Below are 26,032 nucleotides of genomic sequence, written 5' to 3' on the forward strand. Positions count from 1 at the left end.
AATATTTGCAAAATAAATGGATTTAGACCAGGAAGGATTAGGTACCCTAAAGGAACCACTGCCAAGCCAGTATAATGCTCTGAATACCTTTGAAAAGATGTAGCAGCTTTGAAAGGGAGGATTTTATTCAGAAACTCTGAAGTTTGTTGAAATCTTTGAGAATCTGGAGTTCCAAAGACTTTTGACTGAAAGAAACACTTGGAAAGCTACCAGAAGTAATTTGTATCCCAGATATTCCAGGGAGGAACATTTGCACTTTTAAATTACATAGAAAAGCCTCCAACACTTTACAAATATGTAAGGCTGAGGCAGAGATATAGTACATTGTGAGCACGCTAACACTTTATTCCCAAATATATCATAAAGGACCTTGAATATCCCAAAGAGGTCAAGGTGCAGTGAAGCCCTTTGAGCTCCTGATCTGTAGTCCTCCTTGGATTACCTGAAGGACCGATGGGAACCCTGCGGGACCTGCAGTACGCTCTGCAGGAGAAGATCGAGGAGCTACGGCAACGTGACGCCCTGATTGATGAGCTGGAGCTGGAGCTTGACCAGAAAGACGAGCTGATCCAGAGGCTGCAGAACGAGCTGGACAAGTACCGCTCAGTGATACGACCCGCCACAGCCCAACAGGTCCAGGCCCAGCAACAGAAATTGGTTCTGCAGCCAGATCAGCAACGCAGCAAGAGGCAGGCCATCTCTGCAGAACCCACGGCCTTTGATATCAGCGAGCTGTGCCACGTCACATTGCCCTTCTACCCCAAGAGCCCACAGTAGGTCCTTTGCTTTCTGCTGCAAAAGTTCTAACGCAAGACGAGATGTTCCTTTATTCTGCATGTTCTGCTGGGTTCTGCTTTCTGCAGGAGGTTAAACCCCCAAAACCTGCAAAAAAAATCAAATAACTTAGTTAAAACATCTTGCATGACACATTATTTGTAAGGTTTGAGCCTATGTGAAACTTGCAGAGCATTCTATATGCTACAGCAAGTTCACATGGAAAGAAAGACAACTAGAAGAAATGTATTGATACAATTACTTAATCTTTGGCGCTCAGACCTTGGCAGGAAACATAGCGCTGAATTTTGATTGATATGCATGAACAGGAGTAAAGAATAGGGCTGTTTCCCCCCAGGCCTGAAACTGGTGCGGAGTGGAGATAGATGAAGTTGGTCAGTCTGTAGACTACTGGTTAGCGAGACGGTATGCTGAGCTTTATGCAGAGGTCTAGTGGACAGAGTGAGCTGATACTAGAGCTTCAAGGATGGAAGTCCAGTTTTGATAACACAGGTTGAGAGAACTTGTCCATGATGAGCTAGCATGAAGCGACAGTGCGGAGGAAAAACTCCCCATTGGGAAGAAAACTCTGGCAGAACCAGACTCAACATGGCGGTCTTCTGCCGGATCGTAAGGATACTGCTGGATAGCAAGAGTCCAGAAGTAATGAAACTCTGATGAAGTTATAGCTACGATGGTAGAGGAGGGGCTAGAGGCGGTTGAAGTAGGTCATCTGAATGAAGTCACACAGCGCATCCACCGCCTGCGCACTAGATAGCAGAAAAGTTGTGGATCTGAGGCCTTTTGAGATGAAGTTTGGATGCTGATTGGCTGTCGTGGAGGCGCGGTTTAAAGCTGATTGGCTGTGTCGTAGGCAAATGAAGGCGAGGAATCAGTTTATTCAGTTGAACTTCAGCCTAGGCTCCATTTAAAAATAATGAAAATAACTTCCTGCAGAAAACCAAAGGCTTGGCTTCTCAGGTGATCTGCATAGGTTCTGTCATTTCTGCAGCTTTAAGGTCCTGTTGAACCTGGGAACATAATGCAGGATCAACAGAACCGGACCATTTGACGGAAAATAACCACCTGTAAAACTTGAGAAAGTTGTAAAGCTGTTTCTCCAGCATTTAAGGAGATGAGTCTGCCTCTTTCTCTGCAAATAAAAGTAAATGTTTCCTGAATAAAGAAAAGGTCCAGGGCATGTCTGTGTCAGATGAGTCAGTGCCAGGGGTCTGTAATAACGAGTGAAATCTTTGTGATCTGTTTGAGGCCTGCAGCTGCTCATTAGCTCATTAGGAATGAGTTCTAATGGATCTGCTCTGTTCTGCATTAATGAAGCTCTTCAGCTCTGTTTGGGCTCTTGCTGTCTGATCAGCAGCAGATAATGCAATGAATTGAACATAGTGTACACGGTTATTAGATAGCCTGTATTGGTCAGGAATCGCTGCTGGATTGTACCACATGATGACAGAGGTCAGGAAACAGATCTGTTGCTGGGTGTTCTCATTAAACACATGTATACATTTGCATCTCCTGCTCAGGTGTCCCTTGTGTTTTTCGAGGCTGCAGACATACAGAGATCCTACAACCTGTTCCTCAGGGCCTGAGCAAAGTTTATGCCAGATGCACCCTGTGTTTCTGCAAATTCAATGTTTTTTTTCTGTATTTCTCCTAAAATTATCTGCTACATTGGCATTCATGCTTATTAAGCCTATTTTGCCATATTATGACTATTAGTGTGCAGATCAATACAAAATAATGACACCAAGTTGGTATATCATTTACATGCTATTGTTGTGAGATCTATACTTTATATTCAATTTAACTCTTTTATACTCTACAGATGTTTTGTCTACCCTGTTTTTTTACTTTTTTATTTTAGAAAATTCTAAAAAAAATTCCTGCAGTGGTTGGATGAAACTTGGTTTTGCTTATGTATAGTAAATACAAATTAGTTCAGTTTTTTTTTTAACCTGTTAATCAAGTTAATATCATACGCAATTATTCACCTATAAACTTTGTAAAGGAAAAAAAAAAAATCTATTTTTAATGGGCAAAAGTTTAATGATATAACAGACTTAAAGACTGAAAAGTGTTAATATTTTTATCAGTACTTGCCATTATATTAGACCAATACCAAAATAAGCAGTATTACACACCTCTGTTGAGGGCATATTGATGTTCTCTGTCTACTGGAGGAGATCTGAAACTGTTCCACGTAAAGACTTGTGGGTTTTCCCTCAAGCAAAGTAAACTGGAACTATAGCAAATCGCTGAGAGATGCTGTTGTCCTGATCTCTGATCTTTTTTTCTCAGAACAGCTGCACATTAAAGGGGAAAATATCTGTTTCAATTAATTTCTAAAATGGAACGTTTATTTTAACAAAGAATTAAGGAGTTAGACAAGTATTCCCTTTTATTAAACAAAAACCTGCCTTTAGTAGATGTATCTTAAACTCAAAAGTTACATAAAACCAAGTGGTTCAGGTTCACACACCAAAAAGTGTTAGAGTTTTTAATTTTTATTAATCAAAGGAGCAGCTAAAATAAGACATGTAAAACTACTCCCACAAATTGACCACCATGGCTAAATGATTTGTGCTCTCCTGAATAAATCTTTGCCCATGTTCCCAGGATAAACCTCCATGTATTTCTGATTCTTTTATTGATCCATGGAAATGAGGAGAAAGATATTTGTGCAGTAAGAAACACGGAGCAAGCTCAAATTAGCTTTCCCTTAAAATAGACATCACATCCTGGGCTGTGAATAGGATTTATTGTTAATGCAACTGATTTCCTCCTGTCCATTTTTTTTACTTTTTCTTTAGTTATATCAATTTTCCAAGGGTCATTGAGCTGAAAGTCCTTTGATAAAACAGCCATGTTTCGGTTCCTTAGCTACAGAATATAGATTTTCCTGAATACTCAAGAGGCAAGGAAGTCTCCAGAACAGAATCTGTACCTACAGTAGTAGATTATAGGATGCATGAATCAAAGAGATACATTCTAAAATGTTTTTCTTTTTTATATTTATTATTATCTGAGAGAATTGTATTATTGAATAATTACTATCCATGCAGGATAATTAATAATTATCCTAAAACTAACCACATAATAATTATTTTGGTTAGTTTTCATTTTTAGGTCTGAGACTGCTAACAGATGTCTACATGAAGCCAGGAAGGAATAAATGGTGGCAGAGGCTAAGCTCTATTCCAGACCAGCATCACAGGAAGCTGAACAGCTGCCTTCCACTAACAGCTCTATAGCTGCACTGGTCCGTACGCTCCTTGTCGTGTATGATAATTGTGCTTCATGCAGACTTATTACCGTTGTTACAAATATGAATTACGCTCCTTCCGCATGCGATCCAGGAAGTGCTTGGTTATCAACACGACTCCATATGTCCGTTTTGGGAGCTGCTCACAATCTCAGAGAGCTCAGCGCTCAGGGAAACGGTCTGCAGCGTCGGGCCATCAGCATTCATGTGGTGCACTTATAGCAGAAAGTTAGGTTTCAGCTACAGAATTAGCTGCGCTACACGTGAGAAACAAGATGCTTAGTGTCTTGACAAATAAATAAAATATTATGAGGGCAGGGTTTAGTGTTTGGGGTGGCCGCATAAAGAAGAGCTGCCCAATATGCTAAATTACAATTTCTGCAATGTTGCACCCTAAAAGAAGAGCTAAGATAAAATATTTAACAGACTGATATTTCTGAGTGAGTAAATGGATGATTGTAATTTGGCTTCAGTTATGTCTGTGGGTGTCTGTATGCGTGTGTGTAAATGCCCACAGTTGTCCTGTCTGATGGACCTAAGCAGTCAGATGGGATTATTTATGAGCTTTTTTTGACAATCTGCTGGGATCAGCTAATCAGTGTTAAAAGATTCTTTAGAAGTCAGTGTGCGTTCATCAGAATGGGTCACTCTGAGCAGAGATATGTCTCTTTTTTGGGCTCCCTTTGACTCTTTACAGGCTGTTAACGGACGTTTTTTTGCATGTGGCACATTGAACAACCAGCGTGTTTTTATCTTCCCACACAGAGAGGCAGCTGACAGGGTTTGCTTCCCATCTCCTCTTCACGTCTGCAGCCCGCCTGCATGTGTCTGTGTGTTATATGAAAATATAAAGTAATGGAGAAGAGTGCGTGTGGGCTGTGGACTCCCACCAGCTCACTCGGTGTCTGCAGACAAGTTAATGATCCACTGAAAATGCCCTTGATACAGAGATTTTAAATTGTACAGTTTAAAATCAAAACTACATTAGATCCACATCAGGAAGGGACCTGATAGAGCAATAAAGCTGCAATCAGATGTGGGAAGCAGAAGGTTTGCATATTGTGCTGGTAAACCTCATGAGTCCATGATAATAGCTGCTGTGGTTCTCACAGCTATAGAAAATCCCCTAGATACTAGGAGAAACACTGACTTCCATTTTTAAACATGAAGCTTTAGAGGAACTGCTGATCTTACAAAGACAGCAAAAGATATCATCCAATCTCTGTTTTACTTTAAAAACTTTTTTTTCCTCTCACAAAGTTCTACTTTAAAGAGTTGTAAAATTTATTCCTTTTCCTTTTCTTTAAGATATGGTCTTCTGCTTCTCTATTCAGTCCAAATTAGGTTCAGCTTTGGTAAAGAGGACATCCCGGATTATTGTTCCATAAAACTCTAAAGTGAGCCTGTCCCCATCAAAAGCTTTTGAACAACAGCTATACTACATGAGTGCTTCCACATTGGATCACAAGCTGCCCTTAAACCTTCAGCATAAAAAGACACAAACCCATGTAATTCCTTATTTTTTTAATATTCATTTATTGAAAATAATTAAAATCTTAATAATTGACTTTTAATGAATGAATGTTAGTGAACTTTCTCTTTTTAAAGATGCTTTTTCATGCTCATTTTGTAAATCAAATTGGAGGCTATAGAACATATCTATACTGAACATGATATACAGACAGCAAATTCTTCAAAGGTATAATAATTTAAAAAAACGCGTTAAATATTATCAAATATTTCAGCCTAAATGAGTGTTTAACATGTCGCTCACAGCTGGTGGTCATTAACAAATTCCTGTATCCAACTCATGTAGGAGATTTTACAACATAATAAGTACATTAACAATATATTGAATATAGTATATTACACATTAAGAATCATGAGTTCTTCTAAAATATGATGAGTCATGATGAAATAATATAATTAAACAGTCATAAAGAGAAAATATTAATTCTGAAGTGGATGGAAGATGCTTAACAATAATTAATGTCTTACAAATCATATAGTAAAACTTCCAGAAAGATCCAGCAGGCATTAAATGCAACTGCAAAGATGGATAGATGGAATGATGAATGGATGGAGTCAGATAATCGTATTTATCATTCAGTAAACTATTACCATATTATAGAAAAATTAGATAGATATTATTAAATACTGCAACGTTAACACTTGTTGGACTGAGTTACCTGTTTCTCTCAGAGAAGAGATTTATAGATGTAGATCTTCATGTCTAACATTTTGTTTCTTAGCAAATGTTTCATCCACTCAGTGTTGTACATCTTTAAATTAGAATGATGGCAAAGATAACAGCATATAATTGAATGTGATACTATATTAAATACCCCTATTGCAGGTATGTAAAAATACAGGGTTTGTTGAAAATGACTTCATTTTACACATGGGAAATAAACTCAAAATAACTGGTAACTTTCAGCAGTCAAAATGTTGAACGTCTTTTTTTTCATTTTATAATTAATCTTGTCATATTCTTAGTAGTCATGTGGAAAGAAAGAAACCTTTTTGGTTTGATATAAATATATAGGGATACTTTAATAACTCAAACAAAACTATCTATATATATATTTTGGTGGACATATATTATATTCTGGAGGATATTCCAGATCCTGCAGAAGTGGTTACTAAAGACAAATGTTGCAGTGGAAGGGACCTAGGGGGACTTGCTATAAGTTTTCTATTTGAGATCTTGTAAGTTATGAAATGTTCCAGTTCAAAAAAAGAAATTTTTTATTGACTGAGACACCTGGCAAAAAAGACCAAATTTCTTTGTACTGTGTACCTATGCTACATTGAAATTTGAGCATTGCTTTGTGAGTCCTTCAAAGACATAAAGCTTAAAGGCTTGTTTTCCTTTGTTGTCAGGGAGGACATGACACTGACAGAAATAACATGAAAGCCAAAATTTATGTGCAGTGCTTGACTTGTGTGTACAGTTTAATTTTTTTTGTCATTTTTTTTTTTATTAAACTCCATCTTAAAACATGATTAGAATTCAAGAATGCAAAATGCTTGTACCCATCCTTTTTTTCCCAGTCTTACCGGTAATATTTTTCTATTAGCATTGTCTTCACACAATCAAACAATGCCTACAAATTTGACTTTTTCAAGCACTCATCAATCTTTAAAATATAATTGTATGAGTGTTTAAAATAATTCCCAAAAATAACCAATAAATCACTTTTTAGGTTTATTAATTGTTTCGACATTCTTACAAAAATGTTATTTCTAAAAAGATTATTTTTTCATCTGAAGAAGGCAATATTTAGCTGTTTCTTTAGTCTGGATATTTCACTTGTTTTAACCTTTTAGTTTAGAATCCTCTGATGTAAATAGTAGTCTAAAAATATCTTGTGATGAATATAAATCTGCTGTTGTCTCCCTGTGTAATGTTTTATCCATTTTTTAGATATGCAGATTGGTAATATTTTATGCTTTTGCCTTTTCTGCCCCTTGATGGCTAACATTAGGAGTTGATGACTCCCTGCTTTCCTGTTAACACAGAGTCATGATTGAACAAATAATTGATCGGTTTGTTTTGTTTCTGTTTTCAGCTTCTTTTTAATGACCTCCCATTTAATAACCTACAGAAGTACCGTTGTGTTATGTTTTTTGTTTTTCATTGGTGTTTTCCAATCATTCCAATTCTCTCCTATATTTATTATCTTAATTTTTTCTTTTCATCCATCTGTTGTTTGTATTCATCCTGTTTTTATTCTTTAACACACATCACCCCCTCCGTTTTTCCATCTATTTTATTTGTCCTTACACCTTCTTTCTCTCTCTGTGACTAATGCAGTAAGGACGTAAGGGTGTGCTTCATCACCCCTCTATCCAGATTGCACTGTGTTCTTGCTAAAGCAGAATTCCCTTCTGAGTCCTGTTCACGTCTAGAAACAGAAGTAAAACTGTCAATAAAATAAAATCTAGTTCTAACAGATGTTTCAGGGGTCTTTAGCTTCAAGTACTGACCGACCAGATACAAGCAAAAACATTTAAGCTGTTCTCTTTCTGATTCTTAACATTACAATTTGCTATGAACTAGGCTAAGGCAACCTTTACTGGCCATCAATTGTTTCAGCACAGAATCAGCTCATGAACATGGAATGGGCATTTACATCAAATCATGCAATATGAGAATATGTTAACATGGATTCATGCAAGATTTTAAGCTTGAAACTGATGTTAAAGAAATGGTGAAATAAATGCAGTTAACATTATACAATCTGTATACAACCTGTCCCGGGTTTACCCGGCTTCTCACCCGTAGATATCTGGAGATAGGCACCAGCACCCCTCGCGAACCTGCTTGGGATTAGCGTGAAGGAAAATGGATGGACGGATGAATGGATGGATGATGTAAGAATCATAACAAATATCAGTTATTGTCTTTTAAAAAGAAGTATACATTTTTGGACTGGTCACTCAATAATGTGAGGTTTCTGTGTTTTACCCTGCCTCTTTGGCAAAGCTTGATCACCAGCTTGAAGCTTAACTCAACAAACCATCATCTTCTTGTGGCGCTTCAACAACTCGAACCAGTTGCTACTTCCAGGAAGCATATCTTCCTTCATAGTGACAAAATCATTCAACTTTAGATTTCCACAAGAAAGGTGCCATCTTTGTCTTGTAGATATGTTTAGAAGGTACTCCACTTCCATCTACTCCTACTTGTTTGGTTAGATATCGAACTCTGAACCACATCTTTCTTGCACATAAGTCCTGCTTTACAAACTTCCCAGGGGTAGGCAGTGCAACCTTTGACTTTATTAAGATGAGATGATTTGGAGTTAGAGGTTCAGGATATTAAGGCTCATTGATGGCATCAATGCTTAGTGGTCGGCTATTGATTATAGACATTGCTTCATGGAATACAGTTTTTAGAGAAGCATCGCCCAGTCCGCCAGAATAACATTGCTTCCTAAAATAATGTTAGTTAGCCAGGCTAACAACAACCCTAACGACTTCCTTTTCAGAGGCATGGTACATGTCGGGTTTTGCAGGCCAACAACAACCTCAATAACTCCCCATTACTAAGGAGTGGACCTGTTTTTTCGGTTCAATTGGAATGTTTTCTATGCCATAACAAGTTGTGGCTAGTTAGTTGTTTGGGGTTACTCTGTAAGCCTGGAAATCAATGCTACTCCAGACATTTTGAATTCAGAAAGCTTTTCTATGTCTACTATCTCTTTAAGATAGTGTGGTATTGGTATGAGCCACTGCTTCTCTGTAGAGAGTGCGGGAGACGTGATGCAGAGAGATACAGGTGCCCATACAGAGATATTATTTAACTATATTTTCTTTGTAATGTCAGGGGTTGTTTGGACATCCGTTCAACCGGGCTTTGTATGGTTGGTGAAGAGCATGTTTTATTAAAGGATGACACTGTGGGATGCAGTAACAGTGTGGCTGTGAGTTTTTTACCACCCTCTGCTTCCTTAAATGCAACCCTAAGCGTTACAACCACTAAGGGTAAATTCTGGCACTGGGTCTTACACAGAAGTCAGTAAGCTAAATAGATGATGTCAGTAGCAAAATATAATTTATTTTGCATTAGCATGATTTCAATAACAGGAGACAGCAAACACAGGGAAGCTTTAAGCCTCAGGGTCTTCAAGGCCAAAAAAACCAAACCAAACACCCCCTTTTAGCAATAAAATAAAACACTTTCTAAAGGAGAACTGAAAAGAAAGTACAAAACCTGAACTCCCTATCTAACCACAAAGCAAGGAGAAAACAGTTAAACGAAAATGGCAGAGCACCCCTACCAGCTTCCAGTGTGAACAGAAAACACTTTAGTTAGACAATTATTAAATATGATTAACAATATGTTTACAGCTAAACCATTTAAGTCCCCATAAAACAGTCAGCTTACAGACAAGATCAATTCAGATCAAGGCCCAGAGAATAAGAGAAAGAGGCGGACATCTCTGGTATGAAGCTCTTTATGGGGTGGCTGACGAGCTCCAACACATTGCACCTGTTACAGCCAGGTAGAACTGAAACACAAGAGAGAGCTCTCTCATGAAGAGAGTCCCTAGAGGTCAGTGACGTTTACAGCTTTTTGGATGGGAAGCGAAATGTCTTCAAACTTGGAAAAAAAAGTCCAGTGATTTGTTTTTTAACTTTTTTTTTTTTATCTGCAAGGAAGGGCATTAATGAAATAGTCTCTAGAGAAGTTCTCTAACATTTCAGAGTGGTCTACACGTAAAGAGGTAGTTAAAGAGGAATCTAGACCTTTTTTCTGTTTGCGGCATTGTTTGGTGATAAATGGTCCAAAAGGGCCCGTTCCACAGCAAATGAAAGGATCTAGGAGTTCAACTTGTTCCTTTGATAGTTCAGCCATGTGTTCTTCCTCTGTAGGCTGCCGCAGTTTTCAACAATGCATACATTTGCCTATTAGCTTATCAATTTCCTTGGTCCAATGATTCACCAAAAACCCCTTTGCTCTGATTTCCATTAGAATCTGGCTTCAGCCTTGATGGGAAATCTTTGAATGAAAGTGAGATAAGACCAACATTGTAATGTGACCATCGTTTGGGAAAATAATAGGGTGTTTGAATTCTTGGCAGTGTTAGTTTCATTAGTCTTCCACCAACTCGAAAAAGTCCCTAATCCACAATGGGATCCAGTTGAAAGAGGGGACTAGAGCGGGGCAGCTGATCGACAGGTTTCAGCTACCACGCTGGACCCTACCTTAGTCAGTTAAATAACATGCTGCTGTTATTTGCCACATCTCTGATGTTGCTGCTATTTTCAAATATCCATTACTGTAAAAATGTCCATAGCTGTATATTGGTTATTTATTCTCCAGGTGCAAAGTTTTTATATTGTTAGAACACTTTACAGTACACTATTTTATTGTTTATCATTTAACTCTTCACTATTATGTTATTCTTATACACTTTTCTAAGGCCAACATTTGCATGACCATTTCTTCTAAAATCTTTTTGCTGCTGTAAACAACAGAATTTCCCCATTGTGGGACAATAAAGGGATGTTCTATTCTATTCCATTCTATTCTATTTCTGTTTAGCATCACTCTTACCATCTCCTTGCACAAGACAATCCTTAAAAGGCTTATCAATATTTTAATGTTGTTTAGTAATAATCTCACAAATGTCTATTTGAAGCACAGTATTGGCATCCATTTTTTTTTTACTAGGTTTGGGGTCATATTTTGTATGCGGCGAATGGGCTCAGCCGTATGTTTCTCATGTCATGGCTGACGTAGCATGGCTTTAAATCTTCTGGCAAGCAGAAAGCCTCTAGTCTTGTTCTGATTTTTTTATTTGACTCGTTCCAAAAATTATATGTGCTGTTAAAAGCTTTTTCATTTTTCTTTCCATCCTATTCATGCATTTCTTTGCCCTTTTCAGTTAAGCACCTTTCACGATTGCCGGATCACACCTCCCACTGCTCTATGTTGTTGGTTTCTTCAGCAGGACACAATGTATTCTTTTGTTGTGTTTGTGCTTTATAATAATGTTTTGACTCAAATTTAAATGAGTGCTGCTTTAAGATGGTTTGGGACAATACTCAGTTAAAACTTAGAAAAAGGAAAAAAAAAAAAAATGTCTGTAAATACGTAGTGCTGATACACAACAAGCTACTCTGGAAGAAGAAAAACCCATACAAGAAATACCTAATGCATGAACACAGTAGATTTAAAACAAGTTCAACACAATAACAAGCACAATAACATTTAAAGCATAAAACTCTTAATTAGTGAGCAGGTCACGTTGTATCATCCCTAAAGTCCTTACTGAGTATAATATCGTATTACTTGTGATTAACCAAGTCAGAGTTCAGTACCAAGAGCAGTGATGAAGCAGCAATGATTCTTGACAGGAGCAGTCTCTCTTGGCTGACATGTGGGTTGCACTCCTCTACTATGGGCTCTATGCACAACTCCACTATTTCATGAACTTAAGGCAGCTATTTTCTTTCCTGTCTTTCAATATTGGATGAACGGATTAATCCAGGTACAGTATGTGTGGGCATTGTTACTGAGACAAGGCACACAGCTGCCTTAAGTTCAGGAAGTAATGGAGTTTTACATAGATCCCATTGGGCTAGCGTTCACTTAGCGTCAAGTTTTCACTGCAGCAATCCCTCGGATCCAAATAAAGAGAGCTTTGACAGGTGCAGTAGAGCCATATTTAAATACTTAATCCAAAATCCCAGTATTGTTGGAGTGCATCAAATACACCATGAAAATTAAGAAGAAAAATAAAACATCTGTTTAGGTGCTTTATTTGACACAGAACATAAATACATTACATATAGTGCATGAATCATGAACTAATACAATTCTAACAAACAAGTAACGAGCTCCACTGTCCAAGGGATACTTAATTTTTATGTTGCTAAAATCCATGTTAAGGCGCTGGGAAGCTTTGAGCGGCTTTCTGCCGAAAGTGCCAAATCAGTTCAGAGTCGCAAAACTGTTGAGCATCCTCCTCTTCCTCTAATCATTGTGCTTTTTCGCTCCAAGTGTTAACCGACTGGAGTGTGACTACCCGATCCGTCCCGGAAGCACGATCCGTCCGGCGCAACAGATATACATCCAGGGGTCCATAAATAATGTCCTTAACTCTAAAGAATGCTACTACAAATCTTGAAAGTTTTTTTATGACTTTTATGACTTTTGTGAGACAATTTTTACATTTAATTAAAGGTATACTATGCAACCGGTGTTGATTTTCCAGCGAGGCTCCCCCCAGAGGGCAAAAGTAAAAGTGCACTGTCGTAAATATGCACAGCTGTTCTCCTGGTTTCTCCGTCAAGCCAGGCACGGTTGTTTTGAGCTTAGCAGACAGGCGAACGCAACGAATGACTAACACAGTGAAAGTATGAACATGCACACAGAGAGAGAGAAACCATTCCAATGTTACTTACAATCGCATCAGCAGAAACACGAGGTCCGCGTCAGCCTTGCAGCCTTCTTTTTATTTTAGCTCTCGCCATTTGGAAAAAGCTTGCCCGATGTTCACCCGTGTACGACTCCTCTCTCTGTCCGGAGCCCTTTTCCTCTTTCTTGCCTGCTCCGACATGGGCTTTCGCTGTTTTCACGCTGGGTCCGCCATGATAACTGCACAAAGATCGCCACTGTGCTAGCAACGAGCATGCTTTTAACTGGGGGCATGTAGCTGTTCTCGCCGTAAAGCAAGACCGACTCTCGCAAGACTTCTGAGCCTGTGGGTGCGGGCCGAGGGCTCCTGCAATTGCAAGTGCGGTATTTCCCCCACAGACCACCAGGGCGGCCGAGAATACCTTTGTTCAACCTGAAATTATTCATTTAATCATCCAAAACGTTATGGAACACATTAATTAACTGAAAAATGTTGCATAGTGTGCCTTTAATTAAACTGCTTCTCTGACATTGTTATCAGATATGCTCAAAGTGGTCCGGCAAAATATGATTAAACCATGTTTTTCTGCATTTTAGTTTTTTCTTTTTTAGTATATCTCACTATATACCATAAGTTTTACACAAAAAGAAAACATAAAACCCAAAAGCAGGGTTTATACAGAAATGATTAACTCTAATTTAGTGATTTTTAATGCTCTTTTAATGCTCTTAAAAGATAATTTTAATGCCATCAACAAATACCCATGACTCTCATATATACACAGCAATTTACAGTTCCTTCATCTTTTCCGTCGGCAGGCTGCAATTCCTCAATTTCCAACAACTTTTGTTGAAATTAGCATTTTCTCCATTCTCTAGCCTTTTCTCCGCAAGCTTATATTCCGAACATATGGCTTTACGATCAACTGGAAGCAGTTCCGCGCAAATATATCACGATATATTTGCAAATATATATATTGTTTAATAAATTGTTTTTATAAACTTTTTTTTTGCTAAATAAAGCATTTTAAATGCCAAAATCATCGCATTTAATGAATTTTAATGACAATTCAGGCCTTGATTTAAAAAATAATTATCTAATGACTGTTAATGATTTTTAATGACCCACGGAAAAAGTTTAAATCCAAAGCTGAAAAAGTTAGCTCCCAGAAGTACTAGATCCCATTTCTGGAGCATATCAGGCACAGATGAATAATAAAACAGAAAGGGTTTTAATGCATTTATTTTCCCAGGACATACATTATTAACCTTTAACACATATTTTAGTACGCTTACTATTTTTGGGGAGGGAAAAATGTCATTTTTAACAAAATTAAATCGAAGACGACCCGGATGTATATATGGATGTGTATGTGCTAATGAGCTAATGGCGCATGCGCAGGATGGATCCTGCCCCCAGGATTGTGTAGTGACAGAGTGACTAGCAAAAACATTCTGATTCTGGTTTGTAATGTTGCAGCTTGTCATGATAGCCTACAACACCCTCTAATGGTCAGCAGTAGTTGCAACACAGAATCCGCTCATTAACCTGAAATGGAAATTTAACGTAATCTTTTCTTGTAAATTTTTATTGTTTGACCCAAATTCACCCACTCATTCATGGGTGGATCTTGTAAATATCAGATGATGTATTATATTCAAGACTGACACACACTGTATTTGTTCCCATTTTAACTTAGACTGAAAGCTGCTTGTACATATAAGGGGCCACCTAGCTGGCCTCATGCAGGGCAACACATTCAGCACAGAGTTCCCTTTACCTGCATGTCTTGTTGAAGGTAAAGCAAGGCTGAAAGTGATGGTGCAGAAACCTATTAGAAATAACAGACAAGTCCTAACAGGTCCTCTTAATGATGGTCTATAATTTTGCTACTTTCAGGTTTAACTCAACAGGTTATAATGAACATAACAGCGACTTAATTTAGTGAAAAATGATGTGTTAGAATCCTCTAGGTCAGAATGTGACCAACATGCTGATTTAATTTGGCACCATTCCCACTGGAAGGTCTGGAGGATGCCAAAAGGTCCATATGGCTTAGTGTCCATGTCTCAGCCACATGAAAATATAATTAAATTAAAATATCATCATGCTATTATTAGTGTTGCGCCTGTGTTAAATTAATTTTAGTCGTTTGATGCCAAAATGGAATTTCAATCAATAAAATAATTTATCCTGATGACGGCAGTCCATGTTGCTCCCTTACTGAGATCAGTTTTCTTTGGGAATTTAGTGCAGTTACGTCAGACTGAACAAACTGTAGGTGTTTTTGGATTAAATCCCAAGAGGTTTATTTAAATTTCCGCAGATCTTTCATCCTGAAATCTTTAAGCAGCTGCCAGTGATGATCTTTGAAGCATTTATCATCTTGCTTCCACTCGCTTTGTCTCTTTCAGTCCATTTCAATAAAACGCGACAGGAAGGAAAACCTTTGGCTCAGCGCTACCATCCTTCTCCTCCTCTTTAGTGTCTGTTTGATGAGGATTGCTCAGCTGCTTGCTATTTCTATCCTTTAAAAGATGGAACTACTTCTCCTTTCACAGTCCAGACTTAATTTATTGTAAGGCACCAGCTGCAGGAATAATGTGTAAATATTACCAAGTAACGGCCATTTCTCCCCTGGTAGACAAAATTCAAACCCTGTTTAAGGATTGATTCACAGTGCAGAATATAGAGCTGAAATAAAGTTACCGGTAGTAAGAAGAGCAAAGTTAGCCCAAAATTGTTAATTTATTCATAGGGTTGCAAATAAAAAACATGTTTTAATTTGCATGTGCCCTTTTTACGCTTCTGGAAGAAAAAAAAAATCAGTTTCAAATGTGCTGTTACTACATGATTTAATAACTTGATGGTGGATTAGTTTTAACTTTCATTTCTGATTTGAGTCAGAAGTATGCTTAAAATATTAAGCCTAATGTCATAATATAAAAAAAAAGAAAATAGGCTACACACGGGATCAACTTTTGTTGAATCTTTACTCTCATTCTGCTAATTAACCTAACAGTCATGTCTTTTTTGGACTGTGGGAGGAAGCCAGAGGACCCAGGAGAGAACCTACGCATGCAAGGAAATCAAAATTGCAAAATATTCAAAGTTGCATGATGAAAAAACAAAACAGGCTGGTGGTAATAATAAGAGGAAAGGAGGGAGGCATCTGTACCTTACCACTGGCTCCCAGAGCTTGTGTTTCAGGGTGGAATGGTTCAACAGCCTCACAGCTGCAGGCATAGACAAGCATCTCTACTCCCTTTCATGGAGATCGATGAGACCTGCTCCTTTTCCTCATCTCTGAACGCCGGGGCCTGCCTCCTGCATTCTCTATCCGTATGTGGGGGTCAACTTCCCCATTTCATGAAATAGAGACTAAACTTATCAATGAGGAGAGAGATGAAAAGCATAAGCCAGTAGGGGTTGAGTAGCAACATGTTGTTTTTGAGTTTTAGAGTCTGTAACTGCTTTACTGCTCAAAACACCACCTATTTTGGGTTTCTTGAGAAATAATCCGTTTGGCTATGGTATTCTTAAAGAATGAGGCAGTAGGTTCACGTTATATCAACCTTGGTGCAATCTACAGTAGTTCCTGCTAACAAGAGCAGGGAGAGTTGTGCAGATTGTGACAAAGTTATAGATGAAGCCTTATATAATACTATCTGGGCTTAAAGCATGGCACATTATTGGTTTTAATGGGCATCTGATGCAAACGCTGTTGGGAAGATAGAGAAAAACATTCCTGATTTGCAGAAATGCAGGGCACAAAAATACAGAGAAACTGCAGCTGGGTTTGTTCAATTTCCACCTGAAATTACACAACCGAATCAATTATATATTCAGTTATCTATTCTGACTTCGAACTTTTGGTACCTGTGTAATATCAGGACCTTAAATGATATATTTCCATTTCATCTACTATTACTATGTCTGTTTTTTTTATTCATAAATAAAAATGATACATTATTTGAGTGTTGCTACAAAAAAGATCTAAACTCACTGTACCAAAAACTATTATAATCATTTAGAAAACACAAATTCTAAATCAAGCATATTTAATCCATACAGGTTTTAGTTGGCAGTGTGCCAAATGAAGCTGTCATTTTGGCAAAATGTAGCCTAATGTGCCAAAGGAGTGCTTAATATATTTTTCACATCACTATGGGGAATCTGGTCAAATAAAACGGTGGTATCCATTGTAGGAATTATTTTGCATTCAACAGAGCCTTTGCTCATGACATTTACCGAGTGTATCATCAAAATGTCATTAGTAGTTATTTGTTTATACTGCTCAATATGCAATGGCCAGGAAGTAGAAATTATGTAAGCTCCAATATGTAGGTTCAATGCTTCCTCAGAAAAGATGCTGCAAGGACATTCTATATGTCATGCGAAATGGGAATTTCTTTAGTTTTGTTCGATATCAAATAAAATGTTTTTTAGTTAAAAGCTTGGTCTCGTTTGTAGAGTTTGCTTAACTGAGTCTGCAATGTGTAAAAGACCTTTAAATGTGCACAGATGTGTTTGCTGTGGGTTGCTTTAAAACCATTAATACTTTTGACAGACATATTGGGTGACTTGTTTTAGAAGCAAAACATTATAGTGAGTAATTTTTTTTTTTTTTAACATGTTACTGTTCTACACTGTTTAGAGGTGGAATTTAAACACCTAAGCTGAACCCACCGGTTTGTCTGTGGTGTTTAAGCAGTTCACCTAATTTACTCTATTGGTGTTTGCTGAATATTTGAATCGTAGAATTTTTATTTGGTTTTAACAGTGATACATAATTTGGATAATCTAACATCCTCATTAAACTCAAGACTTAGCAGAAATAACTCGTTATAATGTTGCTGAATGCTGCATCATATCAAGCCTTAAACAGCTGTGCATGGGCATGAAGGTTCTGTTTATGGCTCATATCTGTGTGCACTTTGGACTATCAATATGTTAAAGACACGTTTTACTCCATACGCCACTATTATCACAGCTAATTATTAAACACCTGTTGTGCAACTGTATGTTTGATTTGGCTATGAATAACTGTTGATTAGTTGTAAAGGCAATCATTAACAACTGTAGTTGAGTGAGGTGTCGTTATATAGAAGAGTAGATGAAGTAGTGCATTTGTGCACCGGCTTTGCCAAACAGCAGTGTCCATCACAAATACACAGTACAGAATAAAAACAACTTTTATTCAAAATAATAATCAAATTCTGTTTTTAATATGCTGACTTAAACTTGATGAAAAGAGTCAACAAATTCTTAAACTAGACTAACGTACTAATTAAAAATGAAGGGAATAAGGAAAATCAGTCAACTGAAAATCTAAACCCAAAAAGGAATAAAAAAAAAAATTTAATCCATTAAACAAAAAAGGCTGCAGTGATGTCATGATTTGTGTAAATATGTATGTTTAAGATGCAGGTTTTGTTTTCAGGAGATTCAGGGAGTCATTTGATGTTTTCAAATGACTTTTTTCACAATGTAAGGTATAATTCCCTCTCAAGTCGAAATCCCGAAACCAAGTCGTTCTTTTAGTTACTGGCTTTAATCACACAATAAGCATGATAGTGTGCCATGAGAACTGTTAAAACATAGACAGAAATGCAAACAAAACTAATCATTTATCCGTAAATACGTCAAAGAAAAAACGCGACCATACAATATATAACTCAACAGAAATTCTCCGCGTTACATCTTAACGGTCAAATAAAGTAAACAGTAAATTAAACAAAATTATACCTCATTGGAGGCTTTCCCTTGAGAGAAAATTAGAATATTCAGTCCTTTATTGCACTATGCACTTTATCCAATTTTCTTATTGCTGGTGGCTTAGGCAGTGGAATCAGCGAGGTGTCTGCCTGATCCACAGGTATCGACCCTCAAAGGTAACACTCAGTCAACCCGCGGCAGCAACCTTTTGGTTCCCCCCTTAATTAAGACTAGTTCCCCCATATCAAACAAACAATATACATGAAATACACTAGAAATGTATGTATTTATGAACTCTATATTTCCCCCCCCAAAATATATTTATTCAAATTTTAACAATTTAAACAAACATCTTGAACAATATACAGAATGTAATCACAGCAATATTTACGTTACTGTTCAAGTCAAAATAAAATACAGACAACAAATTGCCTCAAACAACATTACTCCAATGTGACTGATCAGATTTCATACATAGCCTCTTATAATGAAAATTAAAGTTGACAGTATTTGTTCTCCAATAAATTGTCTTTGGAAACTGCGGTTCACTTGTTCTTCAACTCTATATTTTTAACCTAAATATTTATTAATCTATTATTTATCCATTTATTCTGACTTCAATGGCAGCTACATAAGGCATAAGGTAAAATACTGCAAAATAATATTTAAATGAAACCATATTTCAGAAAGTGTGGGCTTGATCATAAATAGATAAAATTGTGAACAATTTCTCATGTGTTTCTTTCTGTCATTGCGACTGATTTATTGTACGGATAGACTGCTAAAATGGTGGCTGAAAACCTCTTTTAATATTGGCAGCAAGTTTAAATCTAAGTTATTCATGTTGTCTTAAAAAATATAAAATTTTTCTTGAATTGAGCAGGTAACTGAGATTCTCTGCCAATGGACTAAGAAAATGTACATTCAAAATAAGAAAAAAATTGCAGGCTCTTACTTTACGCATTATATATACTTATCTTATAAGGAGAAAAACATAATTCATTCCAATGGCAGGTTATCTTATTAACCTACTCTAATTAATCGTAAATATGTTTAAAAATTTCTAATTTTTAGATTGTTTTGCAGTGATGCACACATGGCAAGTCAAAAAATGTGCTGAGCTATTGACTTGGTTAACAACAAAGAAATAGCATCCGTAAACTTTTTAGCAAACCCTTCAAATCCCAACTGAACCTTTCAGTACCAAAGTACATTATGAGTCCAGGCAGAAAGCAACAGTCACTCAGAGCATGGACAGATTGAGCTGTGAAATAAAGTAGTGGTAGCCTCAATTTAAGCAATAGCAGATTTTTAACATTAGCTGCTGCTAGATATCAAAGACACAGTTTAGAAAGTTTATGTTGACTCTAGCCTAGGGGTAAATGTATTACTAGTTAGTAAAATATGATGACACAGGTAAAACATTGATTAAATGCAACAAGCAATTTATAATGCAACAAGCCCATACAAGAACAATAAAGAAATTCTACCAGTCAAAAACAATGACAAAAATAAAAAAATTAATAAAAAGGTTATTGTCATTACAATGGAAGCTAGAAGGAAGTTCGACTGAATAAACTGATTATTCGCCTTCATCCGCCTATGACACAGCTAATAAGCTTTGAACCACGCCTCCACGAAAGCCAGTCAGCATCCATAGTTCATCTTAAAAGGCCTCTGATCCGCTACTCATCTGCTACCTAGTGCGGTGGTGGCGCTGTGTCTGACTTCATTCAGATAACCCTGTTTCAACCCACCTCCAGCCCCTCCTCCACCATCAGAGCTAAATCTTTATCAGTTTCATTCCTCCCGGACTCTTAATGCATACTCCATCTCATTTCAACCGGTCTGGAAGGAGACTGCCATGTTGAGCCTGGTTCTGCCAGGTTTCTTCGCAATGGGGAGTTTTTCCCCTCCACTGTTGCTTAATGCTTGCTCATCATGGACAGGTTCTCTCAACCTGTGTTATCCAACTGGACTTCCATCTTCCAGGTCCCTGAGTTAAGCTCTAGTATCAGCTCACGCAGTCCACTGGATCTCTCCATAAAGCTCAGCAGACCGTCTCTCTAACCAGCAGTCTACAGGCTGACCAACTTCATCTATCTCCAGTCCACCACCAGTTTCAGGCCTGGGGGGAAACAGCCCTATTCTTTACTACTCTTCATGCATATCAATCAAAATACAGAACTATGTTTCCTGCAGAGGTCTGAGCACCAAAGACTAAAGTAATGGTATCAATAAATTTCTTCGAATTTTCTTTTCTCTCCATGTGAGTTTTTCAAATTGAACTGTCACATGTATAGAGGCACGAAATAAATTCTCTGCATTTAACCCATCCGCTTTGGGAGTAGTGGGCTGCCACTGAGCAGAACGCAGGAAGCCAGAGTGGCAATCTGTCACTTAAATTGCTATGCACCATAAGCAAAAAAAAATAAAATCATAATACATATATATATAAAAATCTGCTTCATCTTGAATATATTATCTTTGCCCACCTTAACAGTGAACAGTGGAGGGTTAAACATCCAATGGGCCAGTGACTTGCGGCCAGTCAAGAGAGCTGTTGTCAGCACCTGTCCTCTTGACCCCATATAGAAAAAATTCCTGTAAAAAAGATGAACCTAAAGGGTGTTTTGTATTTTAAAAACAAGTTGTGTTTTTCATGCTGTGAAAAAGCAGCTTGGCAGTGCAACTTTTATGCCTGCGTTGAACTATGGAGATCTTCCACACATAATTGTTTTTTCATGATGTCTTAGAATGCCTGACTCTATCTCTCTTGTTCGAGGTTCCTTACGAACTGTGAAATGTCAACACATTTTCCTAATTACATTAATGGAATGGTGAAATACTGTCACTTTATTTGTAAAGCATTACTTCTGCTGCCTCCAGCCTATATCTGCTCTGCTTTTACACTGCAAAATATTGACTCGTTTGCCTCGTATACTATATACTGCGTATTTCTGTCCCTTTGTTTGGACTGAATTCAGAAAACTTCTAAATTAACTGAACTTATCTCACTGAGTGTTTTTACTTCTAAGCTAAAAGTTCTAGAGGGTGATTTAAAAACATAATTATGTTTTTCATAATTTGTTGCTTTTCTTTTAACTATGGCATTTTGTGAGTTATATGTTTTTTGCCTTTTGGCCAAGACTCCATTGAAAAACAAGGTTTATTCTCCATGGAACTATCCTGGCTAATTAAAAGTTGAATTAAAAAAAGTTACTCGTTCATTGTTTTCAAATTCGTGAAATTCTTGAGAATTTTTTCTATGAGCGCTCAGGGAGCTTGTTGCAGTGGGTCTTATGTTTGGGTATAGTGCATACTTGTGCTTGATTCCCCATTTTTTAAAAGATGCAGTTTTTTCATTGTTAAGATCCAGATGTGCATGTGCCAGTGAAGAGTTGCATGCAAAGGGAATAAATTTATTTTGAAAGAAGAGCTTTTATAGCTGTTACGACAGAGATTCTGGCTGTGTTTCTGTCCTCTCTTACGGGTCGACCCAACAAACCAAACATTTGACAGGCAAACATTTTGACAGAATTTATAATTTTTTTTCATTTAACAAAAAACATCAGCATGTTGAAGAAATCCATTCTGCTAATAATTTGAACCTGTATGAAAACAACAGATTAAGTTTGATGTCTTTTCACTGACACCAGTTTCTTATCAGGGATTTTTATCCCAAGCTACAGAAATCCGAACATTTCCTCACAGACTGTTAGATTCTCATCAGTTTGGTCTCAATAATTCCTCCTTTGCCCAGAGGCACAGCACTGTTTCCAAGATCAATCCAAGCTTGAGGATGTTTTAAATGAATCGGCTGTCTGTTCTACACCACCCGGCTGCCATTGATCAGATGCACAGCTTCAGTCTTTACAAGCTCAGAGACGACAGATGATCAAACCTGCAGAAAATAACATCAGTTATTTGATAAAAGACAGAGCTAAGGCTGTCTGCTGCCTTCCTGCCTCAGATGATCATACTGTCAAATACAAGAATGAAAATAACTGCAGACAGGAGAGTTTATTAAACGCAGAAAGAAGGCATTTCTGTGTGAATCTGGATTGATTTTCAACAGGATCACTGAAACAGAAAAACGTTTTCAGTGTTGTACAGGACTAAGTAACATTTTATGACTGAATGCAAAATGTGTTCCATTTTATCTAAAATTTTAAATTAGTTTACATTTTTTAAAAGCTCAAAAATGACTATACTAAATTACCATGTTTAATTTTAGGGAGCATGCTATAGTTGCAGGCTTGTTTGGTAAAGCAAATAGCTTTTCAGTAAAATTTTAAATGTTGATAAAATTATTTTACCCTGACATGCCTTTGTAGGTGTTTTGTATTAACTCCCTTCTCTCCTCATCTTTTTAGGTCAAAGGAGCTAATAAAGGAAGCCATCTTGGACAATGACTTCATGAAAAACCTGGAAATCTCTCAGATCCAGGAGATCGTGGACTGCATGTACCCAGTGGATTATGGGAAGGATTCCTGTATCATAAAGGAAGGAGATGTGGGCTCACTGGTATTTGTCATGGAAGGTGAGAGCGTAAATACGAGCATGGAACTGGTCCTGAAATGGAAGCTTCTCCTAAAGATTCCTCTGGAATTTGTTATAGACCAGATTATTTTCCCTTTTCATGTCTCTCCTCAGATGGAGCGTAGGGAAAGGGGTTTTATGAACAGATCGTATTATTTATTGTTACTGGAAATACCAGTTTAACAAGTTTTATGTTTTAAAGAAAATAGGCTTGATAAAGTGTCTCTTCTTTCTGGATCTCTTATTTTTCAAGATACACCATTCCTTTGTTATAACCACAAATTTAAAGTCATCAAAATTCTAGTAGTCACACATTACTTTACATTTTTCTCTGTCTTTTTACATAATTTTAAATAGCAAATAAAACGAGTTAATACTTAATTAGTATTTTACCAGTTACTCTTACTAGATGATCCCTGGCAATGGAAAGTGAGGACTTGTGACAACCTAAGATTCCCAAATATTTTATTGAATCTTTGTGAAATGATCAGGAATGCAGGCAGGGAGACTAATAGGGGACTTAAAGGCTAGTTATACTTTGCATAACCATCCGTGTGCAGTGTGTCACAGTGAGCCTGATGCAGATATTTTTGATTTATGCTTAATATTGAGGCGTGGTCTGCTGTATGTTATTCAATGCCACAATGCAAGAGGGCCAATCAGGAACTAGCTGTGGGTCTAGATACGGCCGAGGCAGTGAGGAAGTAGGGGCAAATTTGTGCGACAACAGAGGGACATGAGGGCTAAAAAGAGCGGGGATCTAGGTGTAAAAAGAGTCACAGCGTTCTTGCGCACCTCGCTCTTCTAGCTGGTCCAACTTCATGAGTCGTTTTCCACTATAGCGGTCATACAAACAAAACAAGCCGGTAAGGTACAGGAAATATGGATAGTTTAGTGTCGATGTAGATTTGACCAATCAAAGGCCTCTGTCTGCGGCACTGTCTGCGGTCACCTTGAGTTTTGGAGAGGTGCAGCAGAGTGTCTGCGGCATGGACGGAGGCACATTTGCATTCACTGCGACACACGTGCAGACAACCTGGTTTCTGAGTATAAATCAGCCTTTAAGGAGGCAGATGAGGGCAGAGTCAGCCAGTTCCAGGCTATTTGACTGATTGCAGACCTTAAAAGGCACACAATGACTGAACAGCATGGGATCAGGCTTTTAGCAGGATCGATGCAGGCTGAATAAACTGGTGGCAGGCAGAAACAGTCCAGAATGTGACCAGATTCAGAAACTGAGGAGAATCCATTGAAGGGAAGCCAAGCACATGACCACAGGGAAGGTCACTAGTGAAAGTCAACATTTCCAAAGATATTCCTATAAACAAGGAGGCAATGATCTGTCAGGAAATAACTGAGAGGCAGGGATAAGTAGGCTGAGTAACAGCTGGGAGTAATGAGAGTAATTGGAAGAGTGGTAGGTCCATCCGCTCACTTAGCATAGCAGAACAGAGCAGGGAGAGGCTAACAGTCAGCCCCCAAAACAGAGCAAACAGGCAGGATTCATGAACGGCTACCCAAATTTAATTGTATTTCTTTAGAACCCTGGATCCAACTACCCTTTCATTTTTTTCTAGGCACAGCGCACAATGACCTCCTTATGTCTAGAATCTGTAATAAGCAGGGATGGCCTTGGTTAAGCAGTTTAATGTCCTATGCTGAATCCCACTCAGGACATAGATACAAATCAATTCTCTAGGGGGTTTAATCCACTTAAAAGTAAGGCTGGGCAATTCATTGTATTTGCAATATGATCACAATTTGGCAAAATACAATTTTGGAATCGCAGAGGTGCTCAATTTTTGTCATATTACTGAATTTCTCCTTCCAGCCCTTTAGGTGGTGGTAAAATACTTAGTGGGTTTGCTGCCATGCCGAAGTGAAGAGAGAGTAGCAGCTAGCATGCAGATCCATGCAGATGGCCTATAAAGCTTTCAAAGTCATGAAACCCTGGAGTGAAATATCTAAAGGCTTGTGGTTAGTGCAATAAAAATCACACATTGCGTGAAAATAATTTTTTGAAAATTTGTTTTGACTAGTCAGTCATAAACATGGACCAGAATACCTTGGTGATCCTTGAAAACCTCTAATTTTCAACATTCTTCAGTGCATTCATCTCACATTTCACAGGGGTGTTACAAATGTATTTACAGCAGTCACTATGAGATGCCTCGCAACTTTTTACATTCACATCTGTGTACAACTACTTATGTTGCATTCAGACTGAACGTATTTTGACCATCAGAGGCATACAGTATACGTGCAAAGTCTGGCAGGGCGCATTTTAAAGCAGTTCGAGCATAAGGCCTGGAATGTTACAGCTTTCGAGTTTTGATATGCTTCGAGTGTCAGACACAGGAGTTGGAATATCTTTTTCATGGTAAGATTGCTTTTTACAGGTCAGAACATTTTCATGGAAATTGTGGTATGAAAGTTTTAGGCCACATTTTTTCAAGCTTTATAAATGAGACCCCTGAGCTGTAACCTGAATTTTTGCAACCTGCAGAATTTGGATGTTTTTATTAATTAACTTGTTAAATCAAAAACCGGGAGAGAGTTGACATGGAAACTTGGTTTAATCTTCAGGTCTCCCCATATAGAGCTACTTGCCATCTTATACCATAACTCCTGCCATCTGCTGCACAGTTACTGATTCATATGTTTCTGTCTGTCATCAGCTTCATGCATTCCAAAATAGAACAATTTTTCATTTTTTCATTGAGCTATTTTTGGTCTCAGAAATGAGATGGGATTTAATGTTTTCTACAGGTTGAGGTTTAGTGTAAAGTAGATGATCAACCTTCTTTAGTGGTTTTATAGTAATGAAGAGTTAAACCAATGATTC

At 37.7% G+C, this 26,032-nt stretch overlaps 1 protein-coding gene across 1 annotated transcript in view; it reads left to right on the forward strand.

The window, feature by feature from the left end:
- The first annotated feature begins 252 nt into the window (after nucleotides 1–252).
- The window catches only part of LOC107101336 (cGMP-dependent protein kinase 1-like), a 63,004-nt gene continuing 37,224 nt past the window's right edge, over nucleotides 253–26,032 (forward strand). The window contains exons 1-2 of the mRNA XM_015400212.1: nucleotides 253–773; nucleotides 23,022–23,188. Coding sequence (XP_015255698.1) covers nucleotides 454–773; nucleotides 23,022–23,188 — 487 coding nt within the window. The 5' untranslated portion in view covers nucleotides 253–453. The remainder of the gene's footprint in view (nucleotides 774–23,021; nucleotides 23,189–26,032) is intronic.

Source organism: Cyprinodon variegatus, unplaced genomic scaffold, assembly GCF_000732505.1.
Source record: "Cyprinodon variegatus isolate N-32 unplaced genomic scaffold, C_variegatus-1.0 Scaffold1082, whole genome shotgun sequence".
Taxonomy (NCBI): Eukaryota; Metazoa; Chordata; class Actinopteri; order Cyprinodontiformes; family Cyprinodontidae; genus Cyprinodon; species Cyprinodon variegatus.